Source organism: Caretta caretta, chromosome 3 (genome assembly GCF_965140235.1).
Source record: "Caretta caretta isolate rCarCar2 chromosome 3, rCarCar1.hap1, whole genome shotgun sequence".
NCBI classification, from domain to species: domain Eukaryota; kingdom Metazoa; phylum Chordata; order Testudines; family Cheloniidae; genus Caretta; species Caretta caretta.
Window position 1 is genome coordinate 156,140,929 of NC_134208.1, and position 24,500 is coordinate 156,165,428.

Genomic DNA, 24,500 nt, shown 5'->3' on the forward strand with positions numbered 1-24,500 from the left:
CCAAGGCCCCCGCTCCACTTCCTGCCCCTGCTTTGCCCCGCCTCTTCCCACCCAGTTCCACCCCCTCCCCTGAATATGTGGCATCTTCACTCCCCTCTCCTAGCCTCCTGCACGCCACGAAAGAGCTGTTCGCGGTGGGCGGGAGGTGCGGGGAGGGAGGAGGAGGCGCTGATCTGCAGGGCCCACCAGCGGGTGGGAGGTGCTGGGGGGAAGGGGCGGTGCTGATCGGGGGGGCTGCCAGTGGTGCTCAGCACCCACCATTTTTCCCTTGTGGGTGCTCCAGCCCCGGAGCTCCCATGGAGTCGGCGCCTATGAGTGCTGATCAAAAGAGGCAAATAGACATCCCTAGAAACTGGTGTCCTATATTTATCCACAGGAGAGGTATGGCATAACCTAAGGGCGACTCTACTCTAGTGCTAGGGGGTATGATTTCTCTACTCGTGTGCACGTACTCAGGGATGCTGGAACAATTTGTACAGTGGGGGGTGCTAAGAGCCCTTGAACCACACTGCAAACCCTGTATAGGATGGAAGCCACTTCAAGCCAGGGGGTGCGGTAGCACCCTTAGCACCCCTGCTTCCAGCACCGATGCATGCCAGCTCCCATCGAGCTAGCCTAAGTCTAAATGGCAGCATAGCTGTGCTAGCATGGGAAGCGGCTGAGCTGTGCAGAGAAGAAACCTGCCGGAGACCTGTGGGTATGTATTCGGCACAGCTCAGCCACCCTTCCACTGCTGCTGCTACCATAGCCACACAATGCTACTCATGCTAGCTCAAGTACGTGTACACAAGGAGGGGAATCACACCCCTAGCGTGTAACATAGTGAAGATGTAGCCAGTGCGAACCCCTCCCACTTCCTCCTACGCGTAACAATAATAACTTGGTTTTTGCCGAGCACTTTTAACCCACAGATTTCCATAGGCTTTACAAAGGCAGGTAAATATTATTACTATCTGCATTTTACAAATGGGGAAACCGAGGCACTTAGCAATGACATGACTTGCTCCAAGTGACGCAGCAAGTCAGTGGCAACCAGGAATAGAACCCAGGTCTCCTGACTCTAAAGTCCAGTGCCCTAGCCACTGAGCCCGACTGCCAACATGTTTCAGTCCTTTGAGGGACCAGCTACCAATCAGTGCCAAATGCCATGACAAGTTTTGTGGTGGACACTTGTTCATTAGGCAATCAGCTGAGTCCACACCAACTCATTTCATACAGACCAACTGAGAGCCATAATGACCATCCTTAAGGTAGGAGAAAGAACAGTAATTTGGTGACTAATTATGCATCTGTGGTTCACACCTGTTGTCCCGCTAAAGTCAATCAGAACACTGTTGTGTGTGTCCAGTGAGCATGACTTAGCTCTGGGGATTTACACTGGCTGGAGCTCAGCCATTAGTTATTTTACTTTCTGGTTGTCATGTAAGTATCTGTCTCTCAATTTCAATCTTGTTATTTATACTGGGCTCAACACTGGGGTAATGATCCTTAATGGAAATATTTACAGATAATATTTGTCTAAATATAATCCTCCCTCTGTATCTTCCAACTCTCGCACACAAGTATTTTATTGCGGGAGAAGAACTTGATGCATGCATCTTTCCAATTTAGAACTGAAGTGTTTTGTTTACCATAAAGTGGACGCAAAACTTGGCTGCCGAGTACCATAGGCACAATTAAAAATCCACTGCAGGCAAGAATTTGATTCAGAGTTTGGAAGGGGATGATTAATAAAATGACAAAGTGCAATGATCCAGAGAGACCAGTAAATTACAATTGGATTAAAAAAAAACACACCTTCATTGCAAAGACATAACTGATTACAATCCAATCAAGTAAAAGTCCCTTCCACAAGTCAATGCAATATCTTTGCTTCGATGAAAGAATTACATTAGCACTCAATAAATCCTCGCTAAGATTACAGTGGCCTGTAATTTAATGACTCCATATATTATATTGCACTGGAATGATCTGATTATACATGCTAAATGAAAGTCTGAGTTAGGACACATCTGATTCTAAAGGGCTCTTACATTAACCGTGTGTGTATGTAAGTGCATGTGTGTGTGGGAACATTATTCCAGTTTTAGCATTTTCTGCAATATTTGGCTTTGGGGCCCCCAGACCCTTTCACTTTCCTGCCTGTATCTTCCTTCCCTTCCCTGCTCAAAGTTTGTAATGGGCAGCAATGCTTTGGTTTCGTGAACCCCAGCCGCATAACAAGTGCCATCGCCAAGAATCCTGCAGACTACTAAATGCCCAGATCAAAAGCTGTGGTGAAATTTCACAGGATAATGCTTAATTTTCCTCCATCAGGGCTTCCATCTAAAGAAAAGAATTCTCAAAAGTATCTTCGCTACTGCAGCTCTTAGCAGTAGTAATGGAAAGTGATCATCTTGTAAGCAATTTGTAGTGATTCGTAGTAACAGTGGAAGTTGGATTGATTCAGTAGTAATGCATTCAGCCCCCCCCCCATGCACAAACAAAGCCTGAGCAAATGGGGTTTGTGTGGTGATCCGTGTAGGATTTGAGGGGCCCATATCAAAGATGGAGATGAGTTTGGAAGGAAGGGAAAACCCCATGAGGCCAAACTTGCAGAGTTTCTCCCAGATTAGTCTGTTGGGGAAAGCACGGGTGAGGTTGTCCCATCCCTTCTATAGAATGAGAAAGGGATTTGGTACTTAAAACCAAAGATTACCTGAGATGCATGCAGATCCACTGGGGGCCCCACTGTTTCATGGTAGGACTGCAACATCAGGCCCTTACGGGTATGTCTACACAACAATGAAACACCCACAGCTGGCCCAGGTCAGCTGACTTGGACTCAGGCTACAGGGCTGTACAGTTGTAATGTAGATGTTCGGGCTTGGGATGGACCCTGGGCTCTGAGACCCTCTCCCCCCACAGAGACCCAGGGCTCAGGCCCCATAGCCCGAGCCTCATGAGCCTGACATGGGCCAGCTACAGGTGTTTAACTGCAGTATAGATATACCATTAATATTAAAGTCACTACCAGAAATCTTGTATCTGTAGTTTGAACTACTCAAACCAAAATCCCTAACTTCAGACAGTGGTAATATTAAAGATCCCAGTGCTGGAAAAAATTCAACACAGGCAGAAATGGCAATCACTTACACTAGGGCAGGCATCTTCTCCTTGCTGGCCCACCAAAATGTATAAGGCATCATCCTTCTGGAGGTCAAAAATCCCCAATACGGACACACCATGGGACCTCACCATAGTATTCTTCCCTCCTTTCCCACCGGCTGCTCCATAGCCTGAGATGCTGCAATGAAAAGAAAAGATAAAAGCCTGATACCAAATTGCTCCAAATGGGTGAAAGCAGTGTAATGGAATGCTAAACCATATTACACTGTTCAGCCAGGAGGTGGTGATGTGTGTAACATACCTTATTTAAGCTAATGTCAGTATATTAGAGCTTACAGTGAACACATCTGGCATGTATCTTTCTGGGAAAGGAAAGGCTCTGTGGCTAGACTGTATCTGGTGCAGATATTAGCAGCCCTGTAAACGTACTGTGTACCAGGTGTGCATGGCATGGTGTCAGGAGTAAACTAGTGCCAGAGGAGAATAGAAACAGAAGGAAAGCAGCAACAAAAGTTGCAAACAGAAGGAACAAAGCACCAAAGATTGCAGGATCTCATCTACATCCTGCTCTTCGATGCCCAAGAGAACTTCAGCTTTGAGAAACCTTCACAACTGACAGACTGGAAGCAGTATTTTGCAAGGTTTGGAATTGCTACCAAACCCCACAAGGAAACCGAAGACTACGAATATGCTCTTTAATTTATCCTATGGGAAAGCAGGCAGAGCATATCTTTAAGTCCTTTGATTTTACTAAAGACAGTCACAAAGAAGACTATGAAAGGATTCTGGCTATATTTGATGCATACTTTATACCCCAGAGATATGTGGTTTATAAAAGAACATGTTTTCACCAGAGAATTCAAGGTCCAGGGAAAGCATTGAATGTTTTATAAGAACTCTGCATGCATTGGCTGAAAACTGCAATTTTGGAACTGCAAAACATGAAAATATCAGGGCTTGTCTCCACTTACTGGGGGGATCGATGCATAGCAATCGATCCACTGGGGGGTCAATTTAGGACGTCTACTGAAGACCCACTAAATCGACCCCTGATTGCTCTCTCGTCAACTCTGGTACTCCAGCGAAACGAGAAGCATAAGGTAAGCTGATGGGAGAGTTTCTCCCATCGACCCAGTGTTGTATAGACCCTGCAATAAGTCGACCTAAGGTATGTCAAATCCAGCTATGTTATTCACATAGCTGGAGTTGCATAATTTAGGTCAACTTAGCCCCGTAGTGTAGACCTGCCCTCACAGACAGGATGGTTATTAACAGATAAAAACCGTTCATAGCAGCCAAAAGTTAAGAGAATTAACCCTAAGCACAACTATCCAGATAGCAAAGCAGTCTGAGCAGTGAGACAGCAAAACCAAGAGCAACTTGCCAGACTTGAAAAACAAGAAACTAGCTTTGAAGCAGTTAACAGATGCAGCCTGAGTGCTACAAGTCTTTACCATAAGACTGCTGAGACAAAGAGAGAATTCCCAGCTAAGAGGCACAAATTACCGCCAAACACCAAAGTCTGACAGCCTTAATGCACAAGATGTGGAAAAATTCACATCTCTACAGATGATGCATGTCCAGCCAAAGGCATAAGGTGTGATAAATGCACAAAATTATGGACATTCTGCAGTTGTTTGCTGCATCAAAGGAGTTAGGGAATTCACTCGTATTACAATCAAAAGCCATTATTTCTGGGATCTATCCCTTGTGATAACATAGAGCCTTCCTGGAGAGTGAAACTGAATAGTCCAGTAAAGACTGTTGACTTTAAAAGTGACAATTTTTCATCAGATGACAGACACTCAGTTAGAAAAAGGATGGACAACTCCAGCTGTCAAAAAGAGAAGAATTCAAAACAATCAACAAAAAACAATCAACAGAGCAAACTCTATAGATGGCAAATGCAGAACAAGATGGTGACTCAAGGATTCCAGACCAACTACAGCCAGTCATTGCAACTAATGCACAACCAGAATCACGTAATTAGAAAACCAGTGAGATTCACAGACACTTAACAGACTGATCGGATCTGAACTTCAAAGACACTGTAAATTTGGTAAATGGTAGGAATCTAGAACTTAAAGGGGGAGAAGTAAGGGAATGCTAAACTGTATTATACTGTTAAGCCACTAGATGGTGCTGTGTGTAACATACTTTATTTAAACTAACCTCTGATTTACATGGCAGAACATTAAAGGCATTTATAGTGAACACATCTGGTGTCTCTCTCTCTCTAGGAGAAGAAAGCTTAGGGTTGCCAACTTTCTAATCACACAAAACTGAACACCCCTTCCCCGAGGCCTCTCCCCTACCCTGTCCCTTCTCTGAGGCCCCTCTCTCACTTACTCCATCCCACCTCCCTCTGTCGCTCACTCTCCCCCACCCTCACTGGGCTGGGACAGGGATTTGGGGTGCTGGAGGAGGGTGAGAGCTCCGGGGTGGGGCTGGGGATGAGGGGCTTGGGGTGCGGGAGAGGGCTCCAGGCTGGGGCAGGAGGGGTATGAGGTCTGGGCTGGGGTAGCAAGCTCCAGGCAGGGCCAGAAATTAGGGGTTCAGGATTTGGGAGAGGGTTCTGGACTGGGGCAGGGGGTTGGGGTGTGTGGAGGGGTGAGGATTCTGTCTGGGGGTACAGGCTCTGGGGAGGGGATGAGGAGTTTGGGGTGCAGGAGGGGACTCCAGGCAGGGATGAGGGCTCTGGCTGGGGGTGTGGGATCTGCGGTGGGTTGGGGATGAGGGGCTTGGGATGCAGGAGAGGATGGGGCAGGGTGTTTGGGTATGGGGGGGTATGGGCTCCAGGAGGGAGTTTGGGTGTGGGAGGGGACTCTGGGCTGGGCAGGGGGTTTGGGTGCTGGAGAGGGTTCGGGGTGTGGGGTCCCAGCAGTGCGTACCGAGGCTCCCAGGAAGCAGCCGCAGGTCCCTGCAGCCCCTAGATTCATGAGTGGCCAGGGAAGCTCCACGCGCTGCCCTAGTACCTGCAGGCACCGCCCCTAAAGCTCCCATTGGTCATGGTTCTTGGCTAATGGGAGCTGCGGAGCCGGCCGCAGGGCGGGGACAGCACGTGGAGCCTCCCTGACCACTCATTCATCTAGGGGTTGCAGGGACTTGGCGGCCGCTTCCAGGAGCCACGCGGTGCTAGGGCAGGCAGGAAGCCTGTCTTAGCTCCGGGCCCCTGTTGTGGTGCCCACCAGACTTTTAATGGCCTAGTCGGCAGTGCCAACTGTAGCCGCCAGGGTCCCTTTTCGACTGGGCTTTCCGGTCAAAAACCGGATGCCTGGCAACCCTAGGAAAGCTCTGTGGCCGTCCATATTGGGTACAGAAGCCTGAGCTGCTAGTAGCAGCCCTGCAACCTACTGTGTACAAGAAATACATGACAAGCAGCTTCTAAGAAGAATCACAGGAACTACAGATGGAACAGAATTGATCCCTTCCCCAGTCAATAGCAGACTCTGTGATTACACTTGTAAAGAACATCAGCCAATTATTATTATTTATTTGTACTGCTGTAGCACTTAGGAGCCTCAGTCAGGGAATCAGGGCTTCATCGTGGTAGGCACTATACGAACACATAACAAAAAGATGGAGTCTGCTCCAGAGAGCTTACAGTCCAAGTAAATCAAGATCCAAAACCTCCTTGGAAAAGCTGGATTGTGAACTCTGAAGATTCATGTTCTCTGCGTATCCACAGAACAAGTCCAGCCAGAGCAACAGCAGTGCAAGCGTCTCTCACTTCTACTCCACAGTAAGAACAACTGATGCCGAGCAAGGGCTCGAAAACACAACTTCGCTGTGTAGAGAGAGTCCTCTCTGGACTGCACACTCCTTGCTAGCTTTAGAGTTGAACACAGGGAGAGAGAGGGCGACGAGGGGCTATAAATATGAGATTCAACAGGAGGAGTCTCGAGGAAGCAGACAAAGAAACTGTTCCAGATGGCAGGGGCTGCAAGGGAGAAGGTTCTTGCACCAACAGTGGCAAGACTGTGTGAAGGGACTGAAGGAGCATAGAGAGAGACTGTGGCTGGAGCAAGTTCAAGTGTATTTTGACAAACAAGGCAGGCAGAGTCATCTGACCTTTATATTTAGTTTGTAATGCACCTTCTCAAGGTGGTGCTCTGTCCCCCTTGAGTGGTGTCTGCTCCACGTATAAAGGGTAAGGAGTAGAGTTGGTCAGGAATTTTTTGATAGTATATTTTTGGCCATTCATTGAAAGTGAAAATTTTTCATGGGAAAGGGTTGGTGTCAAAGAATTTCCTGTTTCGAATTTTTTTTCAGAAAAAGTTTCAAAATCATCAATCACACCCTGATTGGCATTTCCACAATGAAATGTCCCTTTTTTGACTGTAAGAAAAGGCTTTTCATTATGAAATTAAAATTAATTTATGTAAAAATATATTTTTTTTACACAAAAAAGGATTGAAACTGAAATTAAATGTTTCAAAATGATTAAAACAAAATGTTTTGATTGACCCAAACCAGGGTTGGTTTTGTTTGTGTCATAAATATAAAGGGAAGGGTAAACACCTTTAAAATCCCTCCTGGACAGAGTAAAAATCCTTTCACCTGTAAAGGGTTAAAAAACTAGGATAACCTCGCTGGCACCTGACCAAAATGACCAATGAGGAGACAAGATACTTTCAAAAGCTGGGGGGAAAGAGAAAACAAAGCTCTCTCCGTCTGTCTGTGTGATGCTTTTGCCGGGGACAGAACAGGAATGGAGTCTTAGAATTTAGTAGGTAATCTAGCTAGATCTGCGTTAGATTATGATTTCTTTAAATGGCTGAGAAAATAAACTGTGCTGAATTGAATGGATATTCCTGTCTGTGTGTCTTTTTGTAACTTAAGGTTTTGCCTAGAGGGATTCTCTATGTTTTGAATCTAATTACCCTGTAAGGTATTTACCATCCTGATTTTACAGAGGTGATTCTTTTTATTGTTACTTCTATTAAAATTCTTCTTTTCAAGAACTGAATGCTTTTTTTCTTTGTTCTTAAGATCCAAGAGTTTGGGTCTGTGGTCACCTATGCAAATTGGTGAGGATTTTTACCAAACCTTCCCCAGGAAGTGGGGTGCAAGGGTTGGGAGGCTGTTGGGGGGGAAAGACGTTTCCAAACGGGCTCTTTCCTAATAAAATAAACCTGGATAAACGTTTGGTGGTGGCAGTGGAAGTCCATGGGCAAAGGGTAAAATAGTTTGTACCTTGGGGAAGTTTTAACCTAAGCTGGTAAAAGTAAGCTTAGGAGGTTTTCATGCAGGTCCCCACATCTGTACCCTAGAGTTCAGAGTGGGGAAGGAATATTGACAGTTTGGATGATCAGATGGCAATTTTTTTTGAGATTCTGGCTTTTTGTCCCAATTCAAAATGGGAAAAAATATTGAATTTTCCCATTAGAGGAAACCTATTTCCCACCCAGTCCTAGGGAAGAGCCTGCTACAGCCTTGGGCTTTTAACTCAATGAGTAGAGCCTCACATTTTGAAAACCAGATGTTCCAGATACAATCCCCACTGCAGACAGCCCACCCAAAAATGTCACATTACAATTATATCCCTCAAATCCTCCCTCTTTTATGCAAAATAATAATAATAAATATGCTCCTCCAGAGCAGCATTCATCCAAGGACCTCAAAGTACTTCAGAAACATTGAACTAAGTCAGGCAACTTCCACTGTGAGACAGATATGAATTATTATCCTCATTTTACCAGTGGGGAGATTGGGACACAGAGAGCCAAATTTCAACCCAGTGTAAGCAGAAGAGTCTCCACGGACTTTAGTGGCATTACAACCACTTACATCAGGGTGGAATTTGGCCCAGCGAGGATAAGTCAACTGTCCAGAGTGACAGCTGATCCTCAAGCAGAGTCAGGAATGCAACCCAGGGGGAGCTCATTCCCTACTCCAACCACTAGATGTATCTTCTTCTAATAAAACTAATCTAATTACTTTATTTAAGAAGGAGAACCGGCTTTCCTTTAATCCCCATTCCTTCAATTTGGGCTCTGAACTTTGCCTGACATGGCACCACATGTAAATGGAGTACAAACAGCACCATACATGGCACAGGACTGCTCTGTACTAGGACTGCTTCCCCAAAGGGCCTTAAGCAGCTTGTGCAGCCAAGCTTCACGTGCTAGTTACTAGTGTGAAAAAATGAGGCTTTGAGATTCTGCTCCGAGGCAGCCAGCATGAAGTGAGCATGATGCTGCAGCAACTGTGGTGCGCCAAGTGCCTCAGAAAGAAGATGAGATCCTTGGAATGTGACATAATTATATTGGTGCCACTTTTTGTAACCAAACCAACCATTCCTCAACAAGGCCAGGAGAGAAAGTGAGGGACACTCCCTGGGGTCCCCTGAACAGATGCTGCACAGACCAGGAGATTACTGAGCTGATTTGCAGCAGGACATTGTAATGGCTAATGAGATGCACCATGAAGCAAGGCAGACTGGCAGGACTAATCAGCTGCAATTAGGAGCCATATTTTTCTACATCTGAATAGATTTTGCATACAAGCAATAAAGTCAGGAAGTGCGAGAGACCCCATTAGTGGCTCATCCACAGGCTGCAGGCGAATGTGAGCAGCAGATGCATCACCACGGCTGCTCCCCATTCATCAAAGGAGCCAATTGCTATTCAAATAAACAGGTTTCAGAGTAGCAGCCCTGTTAGTCTGTATTCGCAAAAAGAAAAGGCGTACTAGTGGCACCTTAGAGACTAACCAATTTATTTGAGCATAAGCTTTCGTGAGCTACAGCTCACTTCATCGGATGCATTCAGTGGAAAATACAGTGAAGAGATTTATATACACACAGACAATGAAAAAATGGGTGTTATCATACACACTGTAAGGAGACTGATCACTTAAGATGAGCTATTACCAGAAGGAGAGCGGGGGGGGGGGGCACTTTGATTATTACTACAAAAGGTTTTCTCTCCCCCCCACCCCCACCCCGCTCTCCTGCTGGTAATAGCTCATCTTAAGTGATCACTCTCCTTACAGTGTGTATGATAACACCCATTTTTTCATGTTCTGTGTGTATATAAATCTCCTCACTGTATTTTCCACTGAATGCATCCGATGAAGTGAGCTGTAGCTCACGAAAGCTCATGCTCAAATAAATTGGTTAGTCTCTAAGGTGCCACTGGTACTCCTTTTCTTTTTATTTAAATAAACAGAATGTTTAGTCTTTATGGTATGGATCCCTGCACCAATACAGAGATCACAGGCGCATGACGGGGTGGGTGTTGGCTTGCAGTATAGAGGCCGAAAAGAGACAGACAACAGCCCAGGAAATCCAGAGGAGGGAATAATTTACATTTCCTTCCTGCCTTCCTTTCTTTTGGCTTTTATTATATCATGACTTGTGCACATTGAGGAAGATGTGAGTCTTTAGGGGGATCTGCATGAAAGGACAGGACAGTGGATAAGCAAACTGGGGATGGAGATGCCATTCCACACAAAAGCAGCAGCGTGGAGAAAGAAATGGAGATGATTTGGGGAGAGGAAAAATGATCAGGATGTCAAGGCTGGACCACTGCATGATCAAGAATAGCCTCTGTCATAGGATTCCAGTCCCACATGGGACTTGGAAGTGCCAGGCACCAGTTAAAATGACAGAGTGGGAAATACAGTGAACCTGACTGAAAGGATCTTTTAGGGTGTGGTTCTAAAAATGGGTGAACATGCATGGAGGATGGGAGTGGGTCTTATTTTTTCCTCATCCACTCCCCCATCTTTGATCATAGCCCTGGGTGTGAAGGGATGGAAGATTTCATAGTAAGCTCCAGAAGGAAATTGGATGATAAAATACATATTGTCTTGTTTTGCCTGATGCTGCTGGTCTTTGCAGTGTAAAATCCAACAGGGGCCAAATCCAGCTCTCCTTGCTCACATGGGCAGCCCATTAGGGCCTTGAACTGAAATAGCTCAGGTCTGTTGACCTTCAGGGCAGGCTGCAAGGCTTAGCTGTCTATTCAGAACTTTGGTGAGGGTGGGTTTTGCTGGGGGCTGCTGTTCATGTCAGAGGGGAGTTTTGCTGGGGAATGAACTATCCTTCTGCTACTGTTTTTATTCTGGTAAGTTGTGACCCTGGAAATGCCTCAATGCCAAAGGGCAGAGGGCCCACTATACTGTAACTCACATCAGGCCTGACACACTCACCACTCCCAACACAGTTATCGTAATATGTATCCAAAATATGTCATGGAAACTATCATATGTCAACTGGTGACACGCTGGTCCTTGAAAATCATTTTGTGACGTAAGTACAGGTTGTGTGCAAAGAATTATATCTTTGTTGGAAATATGGTCTTAAAATGTGGTTTGGGAGGCAATGCGTACAGCCAACCTGCCCTAGCCAAAGGAATGTGGGTTTACTTATCTGGCTGGCTTGATTACAGGCAGAGGACAACAAAAGTATGTTTACATATAAGGTAAACAAAGCTATCAAGCCAATGAGCGAGGAAGGAGACAACTTAGTAAGCCCAGCAGGGGATAGAGTCTGCTCTGCAGGACGCCTTCCTGGCTCTTGAGGCAGAGACAATGGACTTTGGGTAATATAAGGAGACCAAAAAGACATTCTAGTTATCTATCATGCAGGGAACCTCTGAGCCTGTGAAAGTTGGATCCCCTAGTCTGAGGGCTAGAGATCCTGGGAACTTGATGTAAGTGAGAAAAATGCTTAGGAAAAGATTGTAACTTGCTAAAGCTAAGTTTGTCACTAGAAAGAAAAGGAGTACTTGTGGCACCTTAGAGGCTAACCAATTTATTTGGTTAGTCTCTAAGGTGCCACAAGTACTCCTTTTCTTTTTGCAAATACAGACTAACACGGCTGTTACTCTGAAACCTGTCACTAGAAAGTGTGCTTTGTTTGTAACTATACCTGTCTCTTCTTCTCTTGCTTAATATCACTTAAATCTCTGTTCTTTGTTAATGAACTTATTTTTGTTTTATTATTAATTTATCTTAGTGCTGCTATAATGAACTGAGTTCGCGTTTTCAGCTAGCTTAACAGACAGGTGTATACACTGTCTCTTTGTAGGCAGCGAACTTAACTTCTGCAAGCGTCCTGTGAGAGGGACTGGACACGGCAGGGAGACGTCTCTGGGGAACACAGGAACTGGGGTTCAGTGACAGTGACTATTCCCTGCAAGGCAAGGTTTAGACTGGCAGAGTGTTGAGAATTGGCTCGTGAAGCAGACAGACTGATGTGGCAGGGAGCTGTCTCAGAGTCTAAACTCCAGCAAAGTTCACTCTTGTTGGTGCTGAGAGGAAACACAGTTGTTTAGGTCTGGGTGTCTTGAGAACAGAATGTCACAAAAGTATATTTTAACTTGTGTCCAAAGTGCCGAGCGGATTAGATACACCCTTTTTAATATCTATTAGATAGATCAATATCAGGATTGAGGGCCTCAACCCTGCTCCGGCTCCTTCACACTGGGTGAAAGGGCTGGAGTGACAGAAAGTGGCTGTAAAAGCCCCAAATCCAGCAGCCTTTTCTCCCTTGGTGCAGGCTGTGTGCAGACAGCTGTAAGGCTAACTTCTACAGATCCTCCTTGCACAGCGGGCATGCTGGGGGCTAGGAGTAGGAGGGATAAATCAGGGGCAGGGATGTAGCATGCAGTGCTATTCTGGGCAGCCTTGGGAAGCTGTTGTAACTTGACATGTCCCCAGGGCTGTCTAGGTTATGCTGGGGGCCTGTCCAGCTCCTGCAGAAGTCCAGGATCAGAAGGGCACAAAGATGGTTTGAACCACAATCGCACCCCCCACCCCACCAATCCAACTGGCTGCGAGTTCTGTGCTGCATCTTTAAGGGGTGCGGAACAACATCTGACTCCAGTTGTAGATCAGGAACTAAGCTAGTCTGTTAGCCATTAATTACTTACACAGACCCTAAAAGTGTGCCAGGGGTTTTACAGACATGGAAGAAGACAGGTACCTACACTGAAGAGTTGGAATTTTAGCTTTACTTGCAATCTGTACTATGCGGCAAAATCAGCCTGTAGTTGCTGCAGACTTTTGGATCTTCCTTGGGCTGTGTGATATTAAAGAAATGTCAGGTTTATGTGTTTAATTTATTGCCTCACCTCTTTGGGGTTATATTTTATATGCATATTCACTGTATGCCAGCCTTGAAAAATTCTACTCACCCACGCACTCAAGGCAAGTCATTTTTTTTGATGGGTGAGTAAAACATCATTAGTTTTTTTTTTTCCCCTTTGTCATCAATCCTCAGGGTAATAGGTGTGCAAACAGATTTTGTGCCTGGCCCAGTCAATTTCACAAGGCTGCCCTCTTGTTATTTTGTTGGTGTCCCCTGACATTGAGGATTGAGATGCGTCCCCAATACTGAAATTCCTTTTCAATAAAAACAAAGAAGTTTAAAAAATAATAAAAGATCTGAATGTGTCAATGAGTGTCAAGCAGAACTCTACCCTTGTCTTCAGAGGGGAGTTCTGCTTAAAAATCCACTGCAGAATAATTGATTTGAATGGAGAGTTCTGCTTAAAAAAAAAAAATCGACAGCACAATATGGCCCAATGTTATTGTTTAGTTACAAAAAGAAAAGGAGTACTTGTGGCACCTTAGAGACTAACCAATTTATTTGAGCATGAGCTTTCGTGAGCTACAGCTGATGAAGTGAGCTGTAGCTCACGAAAGCTCATGCTCAAATAAATTGGTTAGTCTCTAAGGTGCCACAAGTACTCCTTTTCTTTTTGCGAATACAGACTAACACGGCTGTTCCTCTGAAACCTGTTTAGTTACAGTAGGTTCAATTTTGACTGTGCCCTTTTATCAAGGGCCAACAACTTTTTTTTTTCCAGTCGCAGCAGCCTGATTAAATTATTTTGAACCATGTCTGACTATCTCTATTTGTTGACTAGAGTGTCGCAAATTAAACAGGCCTCTGTTAAATTTAAACTGCTAATTTTAGCACTTCTGTAGCAGAATTGCCTGTTGGATAAGCCTGGAAAGGTCACGCTAACAAGCACAATTCGTTCAGGATAGCAAATACCCATATCAATAAAAATTCACTGAAGAAAAAGAAGGGGACCCAGTTATTAAAAGTATCTGGTAGTAAGTCATTTAAGTTTAAAAAAATTGTCTTTACATTATAAGCTACGTCGTAGATTATTAAAATGAAAAAAATTATGTTTCTGGCCCCACACCATTGGATATGTTTATTTACCAGTTTGCACTTCTCTCAGCTCTCGCAATGAAAGAAGGAAACTAGATAAGTCAGTTTCACTTTTGTTTCTACTCAATGTCACTTTTGGGATCTCATCCACTAGCACAAACCTGCCATTGCACACACTGCAGGAGAATTATTACTTGTTAAAAAATGTGTGGAAACATTTCTTAAATTGTACATTTCATAAAAACTTGTTTCTAGCAATCAAAAAATTCAGGGCCAAATTTCATCAGTTAGTGTATCGATGTACCTGTTGTGCTGCCCATCATTCCACTGAAATTAGTGGGATGTGCATGTGCTTTGGGTTATTGAGCAGCAGTTCAGGTTTGGTGGAGGCTAGTTATGGGCTCCTGACCTCTGCACACACATTACTGCTCTCAAGTGGATGGGATGTCAGACCTAATCCAGGGTTTATAGGTCTGCTCTACTCACTGAACTAATGGAGCAGTTCCGTTACTTCAGGAAGTGCTACAGAAATCAATGTGAAATTAATGTCATTTAGCTGGCAATGGCGGAGTTTGCATATGTGGTTAGAGCACATGTATGTCAAATGCTTGAGCTGTCAATCTCGCTTTCTCATTTTCTTTTTTATCATCATTGTTTTTACAGGACTCAGAGGTGGACAGACACTTCGCAGATCAACAGACAAACAAACATATGTTTCCTGCCCTAAAGAGTTTATTTAATTTTGGTATGTGCACATCTCGATGATTCTATTAAATTAAAGGTAGAACAGACAGTGATCCATATAGCTAAGGGAAAGGAGGACTTGTGGCACCTTAGAGACTAACAAATTTATTTGAGCATAAGCTTTCGTGAATTACAGCTCACTTCATCTTATATCTAAGGTTGCTCATCACTTCCCATATAAAGCCCCTGTTGTCAGTTGCTTATAACTTTGCCAGACTGTAATAATTTGAGCTGAAATTTCCCATGCTTGGTCTCTGCCTCAGGCTGATTTTTAAGTTTCAGCAAAACAGTTCAGCTCTTCCTCAGAACAAAGCAGGGAAAACAGACAATTTTGCCATTATTATTTTTTTTCCAACCATTTATTTGAAGCACTCTTGTGTCTCCATTCTTTGGATCACAAACTTGAAACTTGGCAGGGAAGTACCCCTTGGGTCAGAGATGTGCCTTTTGCTATACCCATGAAAATCCATCCACATTTGGCCAAGTTCTACTATTCTGAGAATAGTCATCTGATGTGCTCAGGACATATTTGGAGCTGGGAGAAAATTTCAATCTTGTCAGTGACATGTCATGAAAATGACAGAGTCTCTCACCTGTAGGTATTGGTTGCTGGCACTCTCCAGATCTGCACACCTTGAAGAATTCCTTCAGCCCCCACTATAACACTGAGATTGGAGTTCCTGTAGGCGTCATTGCACTGGGTCTGAGTGGGTCCCTGCGGTCCACTGGCACCACATGTGGTGAACAACCACTGATCTAAAATAAAGATACATGTAAAATACACTTTGAATATATGACAGTCTCACTGTCGTTCCCTTTACTTGCTCCTGCTTGGACTGGGACCAAGAGGAGAATCTGCGGAATCTGTTTTTAAGGGAGAAAGGATAGTCATTCACAAGGCTCCTCATAATCTAGTACATCATAACAATACTTAGCACTTATGCAGTGATTTTCTTCTGTAGACCTCAGCCTCATAATGAGGATTATTACCTCTGTTTTACAGAGGCACAGGAAGGTAAAGTAATTTGTTCGAAGTCACACTACAAGTCAACAGCAGAATGAGGAACAGAACCCAAGTCTAGTGCACTGTCCCCTGGACCATGAATAATGTGTGACCCATAAATAACTAGACCATTGCAATTTACCCCCTGCTACCCTACTGTAGTTTACTAAATAAGAGTATACAGTACTCAGTTACTGGGACCTGAATGAGAAGACTGAATAATTCTGGATAACTGAGATTTTGGATAATTGGGGAATTTTCACTGTAATTAATACAAAAGCAATCATAACTCAGTTTCAGCTAACAGAGAGTTTGAGATAACTGAGATTTATATAACCAGACCCTCAGGCACAAATCAACATAGCTCCACAGTAATTATTTTCACCAGCTGGGGATTTGGCCCTGTGTGAATAGTTTTGTGCATAGATTTGTACAGTAGAATCTTGCTAATCTTCACATCTCATAATTCACGCAGATGAAATTGCAGTACCTCCCCATTTCTCTGCAAAGTTTCACCACCAGAGCCAGCACTGTTATGCGGCCTCATATTATTAAGACCTCATTAGTTTTGCAAATTATACATGCAACATTCGCTAATGTACTCCAAAGCATTATATATAATCAAAACTAAGTGGACAAACTGCATTTGATGCATGTATCTTTGGTTTCTCGGGGGTGGGGTGTCTTTACATATATGCTAATTCACAAAATTCAGTAAATTCCATTAGTAAGATTCTACTGTCATTAAAATGAAAGATTTAAAATATTTTTTCAAAATATCTGCAACTGTGACTTTGGGCAAGCCAATTCACCCTTCTACTGTGTCTGCAGTGTCATTACTTTTCAACATTTCCACCAATTCATTACAACATATGCAGCTGCACTGGTGGTAGCAACAGAGGAAGTGTTAGCTTAGACCGGCTGCTGGCATTTTAACCACTCTGGATCTAAGTCAGAGCTGGTCTAGATAGGATAGTCAAAACACCATTAGGTGGTTTATGCCAGCCATTTCACTCTTGCTATTACTGGTGGAGTTTCACTGGGGGCTTGGGGAGGGGGGTGTTTGAAGAAAATGCCAGCATAGACAAGGCATAAGTGCCTCGACTTCCCCCTTGTAAAATGAGGATAATAATAATACTATGGTGAGGCTAAATTGATTAACGTTTGTAAAGCTGTGAGATTCCCTCAGTGAAATAGAGCAACAATTATTTCTTATCACAACAACTGTTTGGGATTTGACATAGAAAGGATCAAGATATATAGCGCAGAAGAGCTATCTACAAATATGGCTTTTTTCAGGAGCACATCACAATTAACAGAATTTATCCTCACACCACCCATATGAGATAGGGAGGTATTATCCCCATTTTACAGATGGGGAACTGAGGCACAGGATAGATTAAGTGACTTGCCCATGCTCTCACAGGAAGTCTGTGACAAAATCTGGAAGTGAATCCAGGTCTCTTGAGCTCCAGTGGTCTATCCACCTGACTATCTTTTCTAGGCTTAAGACCTGTTCCAAACACATTGAAGTCAAATGGAAGTTTTCCATTGACTTCAATAGGCTTTGGACCAGGGCCTTAAGAATAAAGTATCCTTTTTCTTGATGACTTTCTTAATCCAGAGCCTGAGCATCTTCAGGAAACATTGCAAAGCCATCTCTTTGAGAAAGCCTTTCCACCATATGTGATGCTCACAATATAAACATCCCCTTCTATTCCCAACCTCCTCCCAAAAAATCCCTATCTCAAGAAGTTTTGACCCTGGAAAGGGAGAAGTGCCAGAGACACCACGAAGTCTGCTGGGGACTTAGCACCTTCCATGCAAAGTCAATAGCAAAGATACTACAGCTATGGGAAGCAGCATAAAACACTTTAAATAGATTAGATAGATCAGAAGATTATATGGATAATGGGGGGAAAACAAAAAACAAAAACTGGGGAAGAGAACCTCAGAAAATATGATCTCAGGGACTAATGGTTTCTAAACAGAATGTTTATCAGAATTTTCACACAATGTTTCTGTGGATCTGATCCTTCAAATACTGACAGTCTTACACCAGAAATTTGTTATGTTCATTTGCTTCATTGCCAGAAAGAAAGCTGAGGCCTCTCCTTCCAAGTATCGTAGTGACTTAACATTATAATATCCCAGTGGGCTAAGCCAGCTGCACTGAAGCATATGCTTAGGAAAATGGGTAGGTGAGCATCTTAGTTTGGAATAATAAGAAACAGCTCTTATCTCGCTGGTGAAAATCTGTCTGCACATGGAATTATTCAGGAACAGGGTAGACAAGCCCTAAAGGTGGTGATTAATGCTATTATGGGAGTGACTCTGGTAATACCTGTGTTCAGTATGGACTAGAGGTTACCAGAGCCCTGAGCAAACTCAGATGGAACTCAGAGGAACAGCCGTGCTAGTCTGTATTCGCAAAAAGAAAAGGAGTACTTGTGGCACCTTAGAGACTAACCAATTGAAGTGAGCTGTAGCTCACGAAAGCTCATGCTCAAATAAATTGGTTAGTCTCTAAGGTGCCACAAGTACTCCTTTTCTTTTTTCAGATGGAACTGAGCACTTGTGCAGTTAACTAAGCGTTGTGTTTTCTCTCCTGTGAGCCTCCTATTATATCAGTCTCCAAAAAGCTGGTGGACTGGGGAATGCTAGATCACAAGAAGTTTGTTTTACAAACCCGATGAATTTTTAATAACCAGAGACTCAAAAGTTTGGATTTCCGATAAGAAGCCAAAGGTCTGGTGGCTTCTCTGAACTGAGTGGAAGTTCCTCTCTTCTCTTCCATAGTTTGGACGAATATGGATGAAGCCCAAGAAGATACAGTGGAGGCACCAAGCCTGCACTGGCCCCTGAGGGTAGGCTGCTTGGGACAGTATAGGTCTTTTTGCATCTCTAATTTCTATGAATCTTTTCTCTTTCTGAAGAAACCTACACATATGAAGATGAGTTGCACATCAAACATAATGGGTGGCATCCTGGCTCCCTTGAAGTCAGTGGAGGCTTTTTACCATTAACTTCAAAGGGGCCCGGGTTTCTCCTAATATTCACTGCCAGGTGTTTTCAGTATTCCCTCTTAATCACTACCGTCGTGACTTACGAACCACATGCTTCCTCCTAGTTCAGAATCTCCTTCGTGTTTGATACTGAAGGCCAGTCCAATATATTACAACTTTACTGCTGGATCAAACAGGAACAGAATATAGCCGGGTGGGAGGGAGGGAAGAGTCGATCATGGTTTAAAAAGAATTAAAAAGATGATGGGTCTCAGAAAGTTTGGATCTAGCCTAAACTCAGACTTTTTCCCCAGGAAACCCACACTGATCTAAAAATTTATTAAATATAGCACTTGCCCGAAGTCTTAAATAACAAAACAAGCACCCAAGGTTCTCTCAATGTCTATACAACCTCAGAAATGGTCTTTTTCCAGTAAAAGTGGCTATTTCCTCCCTGTGTGTTACTGATTTCCTCCAGTACCAGAAACAACTGCAACATACTACACGAGCCATTAAAAACTCTCAGAAACCTATTTCCACAGGTTGCTGCATGTCATGGCAATTTAGAGTAATTCAATTTTGAGCACAACTTTGATCTCCACAGATGAAACAGCAACACTGAAACACAACCCTTTAAGCAACTGGGATAACAGCGTAACATTTTCTACCTGCATGCAACCATAATGCGGTCATGTAACATACAGTATAGTTCTCTTTTGTTCTGCAGTGCATGATGGGGTAATTCCTTCAGCACACCATAATTTTCCAGTCTGTGGCTGCCAAAAAGTAACATATTCTGGTCTAAATTTTCCAAAGTGACTAAGGATTTTGGGTCCCACTTTGGATACTTTAAAGAGGCCTGATGTCCAGAAGGTGCTGAGTACCAATATGCTGAAAGTCAGGACACCCAATAACAGAGGCATGCAAAATCACTAGTCACTTTGGAAGATTTAGGCCTATATTTTTAGGACCTTCTGTTGTACCCTCTGGACCTGATTCAAAAATCTTGGATCAGACCGCTAATTGGGTTAATAATCTGAAACTTTCAATTTAAGAAAAAAATGAAATAAAAAACTGCACTGAGAATCAGAGCCAAGCTAATAAATTATAATGAATAATTTATACAATCATTAATCTCTTTTTCCTGTCTGAGACTGGACTTGTCATTTCTCAGACTTATTTATTGTTCAAAATTATTTGCCAAGTAGTTTCTGGGAATAATTCTTGGCCTGTAGCTTGTTTGCTAGCATTAAAATGAATTTTTTGATTGCATGCAAAGGCCACGTGGTATGTTTTTTGGTATACTTGTTTTTTGATTGGATGAGCATTAACTCTTTGAATCAGGTTTCCATTATGATTAATCATGATTACAAATTAAAAAATCTTTTTCTGGAGAACACGATTTTGCTCTACAAAATGGCATCCTCCATGCTCTCTGGACTCCTGGGAGGAAATTTTATTAAAAAGGGATTGTGCCAGGAAGAAGTTTAGGAACCCCTGATATAAACAGATGGCTGGGGGAAGAGGCTAAAAAGATTCTTGACCTGATTTTACAGTGGGGTCTTAGTCTCTCACCAGCTTGGTGTGCATATACACTTTTGGTGCGCTAAAGCAGGGGTGGGCAAACTTTTTGTCTTGAGGCCCACATCGGGTTTCTGAAATTCTATGGAGGGCCGGTTACGGGAGGCTGTGCCAGGTCCCCACCCCTTATCCGACCCCCCCGCTTCTCGCCTCCTGACGGCCCCCCCGGGACTCCTGCCCCATCCAACCCCCCCAGTTCCCTTTCCCCTGAAGGCCCTCCCGGGACCCCGCCTCATCCACACACACCCCACTCCCTGTCTGCCACCAGACTCCCCGCCCCTGACTTCCCCCAGCCACCCCATCCAACCCCTCCTCTCATTCCTGACTGCTCCCCCCGGGACCCTGGTGGCACGGTGAGTGGAGGCTGCGGGGGAGTGGGGAATAGTTGGGGAGGGTCCGTGGGCTAGCCTCCCGGGCCAGGAGCTCAGGGGCCAGGCAGGAGGGTCCCGCAGGCCGGATGAGGCCCGTGGGCCGTAGTTTGCCCACCTCTGCGCTAAAGCCTGCATACACAGTTGAACCATTCTAATCCTAGCATGTGCAGGCAATAGAATTTTCACAGGCCAAGAACTATTTATCCAAATGGGCCTTGGGTATGAAGCTTCTGTCACCTGCAAATGGAGGGGTGACAGTCTATGACTTGCATATACCAGGGCTAATGCTCCCAAGTAGATGCACATGTGTGTGCAGGGCAGTCCCTAGACCAAATGGCGTTCCAGGCAAGGTATGTCTTCCGCGGCCCCCTATATTTGTTAAATCTTTGAATACCTTATTTTTTATTGCATTTGTAGCCCATTTCACAACTTTGACGTACGATTTGCATGCATGATTTATAAAAGACATATAAGACAATAATTAATACAAGACAATAAATTTGCAAGCTAGGATCTGTAAATCTGTATTTGTTCATGCCATATATAAGCAAATAAAAACATTCATTTCCTCTAAGCTGATAGAAACTTTTTAAATTTTAAGAATAACTGAAATATACTAACATCAAGAAATTGAACTGTGCACCAACACTGGGTGGACCAGTATTAAATAGTGAGTGTTACTGTAGGTGACAGCCTTAGAATGTTAAACCTAGTCCTTTAGTTCAAAAGGTTGCTTTTCCTGCCTTTGACCTTGCCAACTCAAGTCAGTGATCTAGTTTGTCAGGCTTTGCACCTCGTGTCAGATTCCAGTCTCAGCTTTATTCAATTGCTCCAGTTCCCTCAGGGCGTCGTGAACCTCAGTCACTTGGTACCTCCCTGGCCTTACTCTGTCAATGTGGCTCTGCCAGCGAGTGTCGCTTAGCGGCTTCACAGTCAGATTTATAACATTGTCCATGAGGATCTTCCACCTGATAGCTGATGCTGAAAATATGACGTATGTCCTTTGCAGTACTCCGAAGAGAGGTACTGAATCTAAAGATGACAACTCTGCATCTGACATAACTAGGCTGAGGGAATGGCAGCCACATGGCATGAAGAAAACTCATGGATTCAGCATCAGAATCTTTGCCGGGATGCCACAGTTTCTTCCTTTCATGTTTGCACCATTGTCGTAGCCTTGGTTGCGGCCATCCTGAAGCTTTATTTTACTCTCATTCGAAACATTCATAAACAGTTCTGTTAGGCCTTTTCCAGTAGAGTTGTCCACAGACTGGAAACAGATAAAATGTTCCTGTACTTGGATACAGTCATCCTCGTCATCAATAAATCTTATTGTAAATGACATCTTTTCACTGTGACTCATGTCGGGATTTCAGTCCATTATTACAGCATAGTCCTTTGCTTTGCCAAGCCATATCAATATGTTATCAAGCACCTTCCTTGCCATAAGATCAATCAATTTGTTTTGAATTGCTTTGCTCCAGGAATGGTCCATAGCTTCCTTATGAACTGCTTGACGTAGGTGCTCACGTGTGACTTCATCATATCTCCCAAGGAAATTACCATTATGTTCAGTGAACAACTTATCCAACGAGCCCGGAAAACCAAATTATTCTTTGCGAGAAAGAGGAAAATTGAGATCAGACATTCAAGCACATTCCTCCAGTGCTGGGTTTCTACATTAACAATGCTCTGGCTTTCTGCTTCTATGTATTTATTCAGCTTGAGCCTGGACTCGACCTCCATCCATTTGGAGTAGGCCATAAAATGGCCAGGTGACTTTTCATGTTGCTTCAGAACACCAGTTAAGTTATGCCAGTAATTGTACCCAGAAAATGCAAGCAACGATTTGGTATTCTTGTCAAATACTTAGCAACAAAAAACTGAACACTTTGTCAGTTGATTTTGAGTAAACTAGCCAATGCTGATTCAGTTTCTCACCATTTTTGAGCACTCTTTTGCAGTGTGACTTTGAGAAGTGTCAATTCCGCTCATTTACTGGAAACATCATATTCTCAGTTTTGCCTGGCCTGTTCAAAACTGTACAATCAATACTGGCAGAGTTTAGGATTGCTGGCCATAAAGCAGGATCTGATATATCAATTTGTGGTGTGCAATTTTTCTCATTGCTGTTTCTGTCATCATGCAAGGCTGATTCTTATCGTTTCTCTCCTTTTCATGTAAACCAGGTTTTTCTTTGTCATTACTCTCCTTTTCCTGTGAGCCACATTCTTCTTTATCATCACTCTTCTTTATGCTGCCAGGAGAACTGGATGATTCTCCATCACTTTCCTCTCATTCCCATTCCTTATCGTCCAGTAAATCTGCTAATTCCTTAGTAATAGGACTTCCATCATTTACGCTTCGCTCCTCAATTTCTTCTGCACTGGGATGATCGCTACTGCCTAAAGCCCGGTCTACGTTGTTCTGTTTCAGATACTTTCCCATCAGTTTTGCCCCTTGCTGCAAAGTAGATTACAATTGAGATTTTTGCTTCCTATACTGAGCTCCTGAAGGCTTCTTCACGGGCATCTTTTATTTTCTCTGGGAGAAACAGACAGCATTAGGGAGAGCAAAAGTCTATGTTCCGTAGCCTTAGAAAGTCATCATACATTACATGTTAAGCATGATAAGAAAAGTAACAGTATTTCTTTTATATTGTTGCGTTCGATAGATCTCTGGTATTTCATTAAATATGTCCTTTATTAGTCGCAACTTACACTCTTCAAGTATTAAAACACAAGTACACTTTCACAATTACACAATAAAACAAGGTTCACAATATCCCAGCTGGGCTCTCACTTGGTTTTTATATCTCACTGACTGACTGGTGAAGCCGCGCCCCTTATATACGTGTGTGGGCATGGCTGACAAAGTTCTAGGAGATTCAAGGAAAATACAGTTCTCAGAAAGTATGGAAGGTTCCAAGAGATTCTACAAAGGTCCAGAACATTTTAGGAAGTTAATGAAAAATGAATCCCCTAACCCTGAAATATGTTACTTCAAACATTCTATTTTCCCTTTTGTCACTAACAACAAAAATCAGTTGCCTGGGTCACCTGCCCCTAAATGCGGACCTGTATGTGCATATGTGCATACATGTGCAGAAAGTGCGCTCACAAGGTGAGGAAAACATTTCAACATCCATAGGTATATTTGTTTCAATATTTTTAATTTTACATGGCAACAAATATAGCATTTATAATCCCATTTTCTGTCTCTAACAATTCCCGAGTGCTCACTTATGTTTCCATTGGTGTTTGAGTCAGCAACATCCCTAACAATAATGATATATTCCAAGTCTATAGTGCTTTTCATCCACCAGGACCCCCGAATATTGTACCAGTTATTATATGTTATATGCACAGAAATCAAACATGAACCAATGAAATGCAGCCATTCCAGAAATGAAACACTGCAGCTGGTTAAAGGCTCACAGCAAATCCATGCAACTGTTTAGTACAAGAAGTGAAGAAGAATATTGAAAATAAATTGAAACTGCGCAGGGAATGTCTAGGTACTAGAGCTGGTAGAAAATTTTCCAACTGAACAGG

General features: G+C 43.5%; 1 protein-coding gene across 2 annotated transcripts in view; it reads right to left on the reverse strand.

Moving 5' to 3' along the window:
- Positions 1–24,500, reverse strand: part of ALK (ALK receptor tyrosine kinase) — a 547,569-nt gene that overhangs the window by 46,071 nt on the left and 476,998 nt on the right. For both annotated transcript variants that reach the window (XM_075127046.1, XM_075127045.1), the window contains exons 12-13: positions 15,580–15,742; positions 3,136–3,286 (exon numbers count right to left, since the gene is read on the reverse strand). In XM_075127046.1, coding sequence (XP_074983147.1) covers positions 3,136–3,286; positions 15,580–15,742 — 314 coding nt within the window. The remainder of the gene's footprint in view (positions 1–3,135; positions 3,287–15,579; positions 15,743–24,500) is intronic.